This window comes from Empidonax traillii, unplaced genomic scaffold, assembly GCF_003031625.1.
Source record: "Empidonax traillii isolate 1590-97213 ecotype Southwest subspecies unplaced genomic scaffold, ASM303162v1 scaffold1437:size147607, whole genome shotgun sequence".
Classification (NCBI taxonomy): Eukaryota; Metazoa; Chordata; class Aves; order Passeriformes; family Tyrannidae; genus Empidonax; species Empidonax traillii.
Window position 1 is genome coordinate 38,761 of NW_020956630.1, and position 9,486 is coordinate 48,246.

At 61.7% G+C, this 9,486-nt stretch overlaps 2 protein-coding genes across 2 annotated transcripts in view; both read right to left on the reverse strand.

Moving 5' to 3' along the window:
* Nucleotides 1-1,155: 1,155 nt before the first annotated feature.
* PFDN5 (prefoldin subunit 5) lies at nt 1,156-3,898 on the reverse strand. The gene is made up of 6 exons (XM_027907329.1): nt 3,775-3,898; nt 3,176-3,278; nt 2,834-2,865; nt 2,388-2,462; nt 1,610-1,715; nt 1,156-1,363 (listed from the first exon to the last, which is right to left on the reverse strand). The coding sequence occupies exons 1-6, from the start codon at nt 3,844-3,846 to the stop codon at nt 1,296-1,298; spliced, it is 456 nt and encodes a 151-aa protein (XP_027763130.1). The 5' UTR covers nt 3,847-3,898; the 3' UTR covers nt 1,156-1,295.
* Nucleotides 3,899-4,067: 169 nt separating this feature from the next.
* Nucleotides 4,068-9,486, reverse strand: part of ESPL1 (extra spindle pole bodies like 1, separase) — a 13,701-nt gene continuing 8,282 nt past the window's right edge. The window contains exons 18-31 of the mRNA XM_027907311.1: nt 9,338-9,347; nt 8,840-9,024; nt 8,650-8,748; nt 8,043-8,256; nt 7,608-7,804; nt 7,269-7,396; nt 6,939-7,061; nt 6,484-6,645; nt 6,133-6,306; nt 5,789-5,893; nt 5,509-5,621; nt 5,253-5,336; nt 4,888-5,052; nt 4,068-4,625 (exon numbers count right to left, since the gene is read on the reverse strand). Of these exons, the coding sequence (XP_027763112.1) occupies nt 4,424-4,625; nt 4,888-5,052; nt 5,253-5,336; nt 5,509-5,621; nt 5,789-5,893; nt 6,133-6,306; nt 6,484-6,645; nt 6,939-7,061; nt 7,269-7,396; nt 7,608-7,804; nt 8,043-8,256; nt 8,650-8,748; nt 8,840-9,024; nt 9,338-9,347 (1,961 nt within the window). The 3' untranslated portion in view covers nt 4,068-4,423. The remainder of the gene's footprint in view (nt 4,626-4,887; nt 5,053-5,252; nt 5,337-5,508; nt 5,622-5,788; nt 5,894-6,132; nt 6,307-6,483; nt 6,646-6,938; nt 7,062-7,268; nt 7,397-7,607; nt 7,805-8,042; nt 8,257-8,649; nt 8,749-8,839; nt 9,025-9,337; nt 9,348-9,486) is intronic.

Sequence of the window (9,486 nt, forward strand, 5' to 3'; positions counted from 1 at the left end):
GCTGTTTTTGCCACAAAGGACATGGGGACACTGCCATGGACAAGGGCACACAGGGCCCGTGGGGCACTGGAGGGGGCATCACCCACTTTGAGGGGACACGGGGACACCGTGGAGAGGACACATGGACAGTGGGACATGGCCTTGCCACTGCAGAGGGCACTGGCTGCTGTTTGGGACATGGGGACACACGGACAGGGGACAGATGGACAGTGGGACACTGCCCTGGCATCGGAGAGGGCACAGACAGCTCTTTGTGCCCTGTGGGGACACACGGACTGTGCCACAGGCAGCTCACACGGACAGAGCTGGGGACACAATGCCACACACGAGGGGACACAGTGTCCCCAAATCCCCCCCGTGTCCCCGTGTCACTGCAGTGCCCCCCAGGACCCCTGTGTTACCCTCAGGACCCCCCAATGCTTTCCAATGTCCCCGTATCACCCCCAATGTCCATGTCAGTGCCAGAACCCAGAGCTGTAAATATTGCGGGGAGGGGGGACACACACAAGAAGGTGGGATCCCCAGGGGGAGTGGTGACGTCGGGACCCCCTGTAGGGAAGGGGAGGGGGGGCCAGGACTATGAATAAAGTTGTGTTTGGGGGACCTGGGAGGTGTTTTTGGGGGGAGGAGGGGGCAAAAATGCCCCCATGGGGCCTGGTAAAACCCCAGGGGGAGGTAAAGAGTCCTTAAGAGGGGAGTTTTGGGAGGTTCAGGGGACGGAGGGGGCAGCAGGATTTTGGAGGAGGCAAATGGGGGACCCAAAACTGGGACAGGGCTGGGGGGGGACCCCAAACACAAGGAGGGGCTTCAAGGGGGCCCCAAAACCCAAGAGGGGAGTTGGGGGACCCCAAAACCAGGAGGGGAGGTTGGGGGAGTTCCAAAACCAAGGAGGGGGTTGGGAGAGCTGGGGGGTCCCATGAATAGGGGAGTCAAGGTGACCCCAAAACTAGGAAGGGGGTCAGGGAGGGTCACGAGAGCAGGAAGGGGAGTCCCAAAATATGAGGGGGGGAAGTGAGACCCTCAACCCGGGAAGGGGGTCCCCCAAATTGTGTGGGTGCAGGTGTGGCAGAGCCCCCCCCCCCCCCAGTAAAGGGGACACCCCTGTATCTCAAGACCTCCCCCAGCCCCATTCAAAAACCCTCCCAGGACCCCCCACTCCATCTCTCCTTTATTGGGGGTTGACAGCAAAAGCTGCTACAAAACAGGGGGCAGGGATTTGGGGGAGCTGGAGGGGCTGGGATTTGGGGGGGGCCACCTCCCAAGTCCCCCTGAGGATGAGAAGGATGAAGAGGGGGTTACGCTTTGGCCCCTGTCGGGGCCGTCGTGAGCTGCTGCAGCTTCTGTGTCATCATCTCCAGAACGGCTGGGGGAGACAGAGGGGTCAGGGGGGACCCCAAACGGGGGGAACCCCAAAACCCAAGGCGGGGGGACCGGGGACAGGGGGACCCCAAAGTTGAGGGGCAGATGTTGGGGGGTCATGGCACCCCAAACCCCAGGGGACCCCAAAACCAGGGGGGGTTGGGGGGAGTTGAGGTTCCCCCCAGCCCTGGGGGAGTCAGGGAGGCCATGGGGGGTCCCCCAAAGCCGGGGATCCCAGGGGAGTGCCCACCCTGTTTCATGGCGTGTTTCTCCTGCAGGGCCGGTTGGATTTTCTCCATTTGCCGCGTCAGGAACTCAATTTTCCGCTGGAAAAACGCCCGGGCGGCGTCCGCAGACTGGGAATGGGGGATGGGAATGGGGACAGTGGGATAATGGGAATGGGGGCAAGGGGAGGATAATGGGAATAATGGAGGGATAATGGGGATAATGGGAATGGGGGGATAGTGGGGAGGGGTAATGGGAATAATGGGTATAATGGGAATGGATAAATAATGGGAAGAAATAGTAGGAATGTGGGGAAATGGGCAAGGGGAATGAGGAGGGAAATGGAAGAAATACAAATGAGGAATGGGAATAATGGAAAGAGGATTAATGGGGATGGGGGAATAATGGGAATAGATCGGGGGAGAAGAGGGTGGGAATGGGAATGGGTGTGAGAATGAGCGGGGATGGGAATGGGGGAGGAATGGGATGAGAATGGAGGTGGGAAAGGGGGAAAAGGGGGGAGATGGGATGGGAAAGGGGGAAAAGGGGGGAAAAAAGAGGGAAAAAGGATGGGAAGGGGAAAAAAACAAGATGAGAGCAGGGCAAACACCCCCTCCCCCCCAGGTTCCTCTTGGCCACTCCTCCCCTCCAAGACCCCCCGGAACCCCCCAGACTCCTTCAGGGCCCCCTCCCAAGCCCCTCAAGAGCTCCCACCGTGCCATTCAGAGCCCCTAAAAGCCCACTCCAGCAAGAATCCCTCAAACCCTCCCCAAAACCCCCAAGCCCCCAGGGCCTCCCCCCACCTTCTCCACGTAGTACCCGGTGCCCACATCCACCAGGACCCTCCTGACGTCCGAGAGCTTCCCAGGCACGTACATCTGGGGGGGTCAGGGAAAAGGGGGCACAGAGGACAAGGCAGGTCTGGGGAGGTCTGAGGGGGTTCCAGGGAGGGGTTTGAGGGGTCTGTGGTGGGGCTCTGGGGGGGTTTGAGGGATCTTCACAGGGCCGGGGGGGGAGGGGAGTTGCGGGGGTCTGGGAGGCCTGAGAGGGTTTGTGGGAGTCAGGGAAAAGGGGGGTCCTGGTGGGGCACAGAGACACCCCCACCCAAAGGAGAGGGATCCAGGGGGGGTCAGGGAAAAGGGGAGTCCCAGAGAATAAAGGATGGGTCTGGAGGGCACAGGGGGGGGCTCTGGGGGGGCAGCAGAGCCTGGGGGGGCACAGAGACCCCTGGGGGGGGGCCAAAGGATACGGAGCTAGTGAGAGGCACCAGCAGGTCCTTCCCTGGGGAAAATGAAGGGGGATCAAGGGGGGGCTGGGAAGACCCCCTGAGATCCCCTACAGAGACTTAGGACACTCCAGAAGTCCCTCTGGGACCCTCGTGATCCCAAACAGTCCCTGGGACCCCCCTGAACCCCCCCAACACCTCCCTGGGCCCTCCAACATTGGGTCCCCTTTAGACCTCCCCAGGGCCACCCAGCAGCCCCCCAATGCCCCCAAGCTCCCTGTGCCTCCCCACAGCCCCCCGCCCCCGGACCCTGTGTACACCCCCAAGGGCCCCCTCTGAGGACCCCCGGATTGGGGTCCCCCTGACCCTCGTTGCCCTTGTTGAGCACGTTCAGACACTCCTTGGCCTCCACAAACTTGGTCTGGACCACTTTGAGCTGGGCCAGGGACGAGGAGAGGAACTCCACCTCCTGGGGGAGCACGGGAGGGCTTTAGGGGTCTGGGGAGGCTCAGGGGGTCCCCAGGGCTGGTGGGAGAGCAGAGAGGGCTCCCCCACAGCCCCACAGCCCCCAAGACCCCCCGATCCTAATGCTCCCCCTAACCCGTCCCAGACCTCCATAAGCCCCCAGGACCGCCACCTGCTCCAGCCGCCCCTTGCGCAGCCCCAGCTGGGACCCCCCAAAACCTCCAGAGCCCACTCTGATCCCCAAAGCCCCCTCAGCCCCCAGGATACCCCATAAATTCTTCCCAGACAGCCATAGCCCCCCAGGACCCCCCAACCCACTGCAGCTGCCCCTTGAGCAGCTCCAGCTGGGACCCCCAGACCCCACCGGTCCCCAGAGGCCCCCAGCCCCCCCCAGGACCCCCCAAACCTGGTCCACCGGGGGCAGCCCCATCTTACCCTCAGCCCCTGCCCCCCCGCCTCCGATCCCCACACCCTCCACAGCACCCCCAGGCTCCCTAGACCTGGTCCAGTTGGCCCTTGAGCAGCTCCAGCTGGGGCAGCCCCAGCTCCCCCACGCTCACGGTCTGCGCCATCTTGGGCCGCCCCGCCCCAGGACACGCCTTGGCGTGAGAGCGCCCCCTGTCGGGCTGGAGGGGTGTCCTAATGCTCCCCCCCGGAGAAAGGGGGGTGGTCTTAATGAGAGACCTGGGGGGACTCAGGGCATCTTGAGGGGGCCAGAGAAACTCGGGGGGGCCCAGTGAGAGTTGGGGGCTCAGAAACACTCAGAGGGGGGTGGGATAAAGAGGCAGCAGCTTTTATTTATTTTATTGTTGCAGAAACTCAAATAAAAACAATTTCATTAAAATAAATTAAAGCTTGCAAAACTCCCCAAAACAGGCAGGGGGACCCTAAAACAGAGACCCCCAAACAGACACAGACACCCCAAAAGGCCCCATTGGGGTAGGGGACCCCAAAATCCTCATCAAGGCAATGGAGGGGACCCCAAAGGTAACAAGGGGACCCCCAAACAATGGGGGGAACCCTCCAAACATCGCCACAGGGAGATGAGGAGCCTGTAGGTAAGGGGGGAACCTAAAACCAACTGGGGGACCTTCCAGCACACACCACAAGCAATGGGGGGGACCCCAAAGACCACGGGAGGGATGCCTCTCAGCTGAGGCTCACGGGGAGCCCGTAGGCCACAGGCGCAGCCCCGATGAGGGATTTGAGTCGGGGAGCCTGGCGGGCCTGGGCCAGGTGGGGCAGAAGAGGAGTCCCAGGCCCCCCCCTCAGCCAACCCTGCAGCAGTGCCTGGGCAAAGCGGTCCAGGTCCCGGTCAGTGACGTCCCACAATGTCCCCAGCACCAGGGGGCTGCAAAACAAGGGGGAGAGTCCCCCCAACACAGGCTGTGAGAATGGAGAGACCCCCAGAGTCAGAGACCCTCCAAATTCCCAAAGTCCCCCTCAAACTTAACATGCAGAGCTCCCTCAAAGCCCGAGAGCCCCCCAAAGCCACAGAGGCCCCCACAGCCACCACCCAGCCATGATGTATTTGAGAATGGTCCCCGTGGGTTCCAGGCCCCCCAGATCCCCCAACCTCCCCCCAAGCACCTCCCAGGCCCCCCAGAACTCACCACCCAGCCATGATGTATCTGAGCACGGTCCCAGTGGGCTCCAGGCCCCCCTTCAGGGCCATGGCGGCACTGGAGCAGCCGAAGAGCAGCACCACGGCCCGACATTCCAGCCGGGAAAGGGTCTGTCTGTCCAGGAGCCGCACCCCCGATCCGTGCCCCGCATAGCTGGGGGACACAGACCCCCAGAGTGAGCCCCAGGGGTCCCCAGAAGCCCGGAAATGGGAGACAGGGGTTCCCCAAAACCCAGGGAGGGGGGAAGAATGTGTTGTTGGGGTTCACCCCCTCAGCTCAGAACCAACTCCGAGCTCTGGGGTGGTCAGGACCCTCCAGGGACCACCTAGGGACTCCCCCAAAACCCCACTCACATGTACAAGTCATGCTCCAGAAGGGCCTCCTGGATCTGCTCTGGGGTCGGGATAGAGCCAGATACACCGTGCCAGCCGGGCTCACTGTGGGGGACGGGGGAATTAGGGGGGCAGAGCTACCCCAGAGGGAACAGGGGCAGGATTTTGGGGTGTAGACACCCCCCAGGGGGATAGGAGCAGGATTCGGAGTGTATACCCCTTGATAGGGGGGATAGGGACAGGATTTGGGTTGCAGCCTCCCCAGCGGTGCCCTTACCTCTCAAACCAGGCCCGGAAGCGTTGCTCGGTGCCCCCCAGGTTGTTATGGGGGTTTAGGACATAGAAGGTGCTTTTGGGGTTCACCCCTCGGGCCAGGACAGACCCTGAGCTCTGGAGGGGAGAGGAAATGGGGAAATAAACCCTGGGAATGGGGGACAGAGACACTCCAAACCCCAGGAAGGGGGGATGGAGGGTCCCCAAACCCTGGGAATGGGGTTCAGGGGGTCAGTCCCCCCACCACCCAGGGAGGGGGTCCCAGGAGTCTGTGCCCCCCTGACCTGCTGGGCCATCACATAGCTGAGTAGAAACCGCAAGGCCGGGAGGCGCGTCACCGGCACGGCCCCGAGGGCCGGGAGGGACTCCCAGGGGAGACGCTGCAGGTGCTGCCAGGGAGGAAGAGAAGCGTGAGGAAGACGAGAGGATGAGAAAGGAGCCCTGGTGGGGTCTCACCTTGTCCAGCAGCAGTAACAGGGACCCCCTAGAGTCCCCCAGCCCATCTCCAGGGCCTCCTCCTGGAGCAGGTGAGGAGAAGGAAGAGGAAGGTGTGAGGATAAGGATAAAGTGTAAGGATGAGGAAGGAGTGAGGATGATGAGGATGAAGCAGCAGCCCCAGGGGTCTCACCTTGTCCAGCAGCAGCACCAGGGACCCCACCCTGTCCCCCTGGCCCCTCTCCAGGGCCCCTTCCAGGGCCTCCTCCAGAATCAGCCGTGCCCGGAGGGGCCGGGCCGGGCAGAGGCCAAAGGCCAAGGCCTGGACATCGGGGGGGGTCAGTGCAGGGGCCCCGTTCAGCAGCACCTGGGGGGAAAAGGGGTCAGCACCCCAAAATCTGGGGTCAGTATCCCAAAATCAGGGGGTCTGCACCCCAAAATTTGGAGTCAGCACCCAAAATCCCAGCTCAGCCCCTCCAAATCCTGGGCTCAGCCCCCCCAGTCACAGGATCACTCCCACCAAATCCCAGCCCAGCTCCCCCACCTGGACGAGGGTGGGGTTAGGCTCATTCCAGCCACAGCTCCGCAGCTCTGGGATGAGCCGGGAGGATTCCTCTGCCAAGCTGGGGGAGCTTCTGGGGGACCTGGGCAGGAGCAGCCCCCGCCAACACCCCAAAACATGGGACTCCAGGCTCTGGATGAGGGTCTGGAAATAAGAAAAACAGAAAAAAGTGGATGGAAGGCATGGGGAAGGAAATGGGAGATGGGGAAAAGAGAGTGGAAGATGTGGAAAAGGGGAGAGGCAGGAATAGGAAGGGGAGAGGTGGAATGGGACACATGGGAATGGCAGACATGTAAAAGAGAAAGGGAGACACAGAAAAGGGGATAGGGAGAGGTGCAAAAGGTAACAGGATCCAGCTTCAGGATGAGTCACTCAGAGGGGTCAGGACCCCCCCATACCAAATTTGGGGAGTTGGGGGGGGGGGTGGTCTCCCCCACCTTCATCCTCTGATCCAGCCGGGAACGCCGTGACCACCACTCCTGTTTGTCTGTGCATCCATTGGCTTCCTTCTGCTCACACTGGATCAACTCAAATTCCCTCAGGATCGAACTGAGGGGGGCCTGGAGGGGGAGGCATCAAGGATCTGGTAATGGTGGGGGGATACCCTAAAGGGATCCCACCCCCTGGAATGGTGGGTGGCTCCCCAAAGAGATTCTGGAGTTGTGGGGGACCACACAAAGGGATCCTGGAATGGGGAGTGCCCCCTCCCCTGGTGAAGATGATCTGGTCCATGATCCCAGCCCCTGGAATGCCCCCCCTGCCCTCACCTGGGACCTGTGGGTGGGGATCCGGATGATCAGGGGCTCCATGTCCCTCTCCAGCCGGGTCAGGAGCAGAGTGTCCCCAAGGGCCCCCGGGCAGGGGCTGCCCAGGGCCAGCAGGACCACGGTCACCCCTAGGGGTACACAAGCTCAGGAACCCTCCGGGCATCAGAGACCCTCCAAAACATCACAGACCCCCCCAGGGCACCTTTTCCTTCTGCAGCCACTTTCCCTTGTTCTCCAGCCCCTCCTTATCCTGCACAGAGGACACCCAAGCCCCATCCAGGGTTCAGGATCCCTCTCCCCACTGCTGAGCGTTGGTCCCAGTGGCCCCTGTGGACTCACCACTGGGGATCTGCTGGATCTGCTCCTGGAATTGTTCCCTCTCTGGAGCCCCCAGCCCCGAGGAGCTGAACTGGAAGAGCTCCTCGAGCTGGGCCAGGCGGGGGCAGGGCTGGGGGGGGTCCCCCCCTTCCTGCAGGGAAAGGCCCTGAAGCTGCTCTGACACGTCCCCCGCCAACTTCTCTTTCTTCCTCTTCTTCCTGAGGGGCAGGATCATCCAAAAAGTGAAGTGGGATTGTCCCAAAGGTGAGGAGATCATCCCAAAAGTGAAGGGGATCATCCTAAAATGACCTCTGGGGGGTGAGGGGGGTATGGGGTGAGACCCTGCCCTAGGACATGGGGGACGGTGGGGAAGAGAGGGAACACTGGGATGGGGCGATGGGATGGGACTCAAAGCCCTGGGGATGAAGCAAGAGGACATGGGGAGGGGACACCCACCTTGCCCGGCTGTGCAGGATGCTCAGCAGCTGGTGGCGGGCGGTGACACACAGGGATTCCGAGAGCAGCCCCGCTGTGCCCAGGGGGTCCCTGTCCCCCATGAGCAGAGCCAGCAGCTGACACAGCCCCCCGTACAGGGACCCCGGAGGGAAGTGGCTGATCCAGCCCAGGGCCTCCTGCAGCAGCCCCAGGACTGAGTCCAGGGATGGGGGACCTGGAGGGGGAAAGAGAGGGGACACCACGGACAGGGGTCAGGGACATCCCAGAGACACAGAGAGTGGGGTCAGGAACCTCAGGGAGAGGTTAGGGACACCCAAGAGAAGGGTCAGTGAAACCCCAAGGACACTCGAGAGTGGGATCAGACATCATGGGGAGAGCAGAGAGGGGAGAGGACAGAGGGGGGAACCCACCATAGCCTCAGCCTCCAACTCTAAGAAAGGCAAGTTTTGGGAAAGTCAAGTTTTGAGGGAGGAAAGGCAAGTTGGGGGGGGAAGGAAACTCCTGAAGAAGGGAATTCTTAGGAAAGGGAAATAAATGAAGCTGGAAATCAATAAATGCCCAGCAAGACCTTTTCCCCCTTAAATACCCCCAAATTCCATGTTCTCACCTCCAGCCATGGGCAGAGGTCCCCCAAAACCTGGCAGGAGGTCCCCCCTGCCTAGGACATCCACACCGGCCTTGACCTCCCCCTTGGGCTGGACCCTCCCTGTGGGGTGAGGGGGACACAGAGGGGCTTCAACCCCAGGCTGAGGACAAATCTGCAGACAGAACCTCCCCAAATCGGCCCCAAAACTCACCTGGGGGTCCCTCCCACTCCTGGGAGACCTGCAGGGCTTCAAAGCTGTGCCGTAGCTCTTCCTCCTCCTCTTCCTCCACGGCCCTCAGGGGGTTCAGCCCCCCCAGCACCCCCTGGGAGGGAGGTCCCTGCTTTGTTTTCTCCTCCAGAGCCCCTTTTTGGGGGGTCTCCTGCTCCTTCTTCCTCCTGGTACCCCCAGCCCGGCAGGTTCCCCTTTTCTTCTCCAGAGCCACATTTTGGGGGGTCTCCTGTTCCTTCTTCCTCCTGGAACTCCCAGTCCAGCATGTCCCCCTTTCCTTCTTCTCCTGAGCTGCTTTTTGGGGGTTTCCCTGGCCCTTCCTGGGCCTCCCCCGCTGTGGTCTGACCCCCATTCCTGGGGGGCTCATTTGGGGGGACCCTGCGGACTTGGGAGGCTGCCCCTTCCTGCGGGCACAGGATGTTTTTCGGGTGGTTGAGGGACTGTGGGGGGCTTTGGGATCCTCCAGATCGCTGTCATCACTGAACATCACCTGAAAGGGGGGGAACAGGGGGGTCAGGGGTGTTTTGGAGGGCACCTCAAACTTTCCCCATCAGCTTTCCCCCCATTTTTCCCCTCCAGCCTTACCCCCTCTCTTTGCCTCCCAAAGTTTTGCCCCCAAAACATTTTCC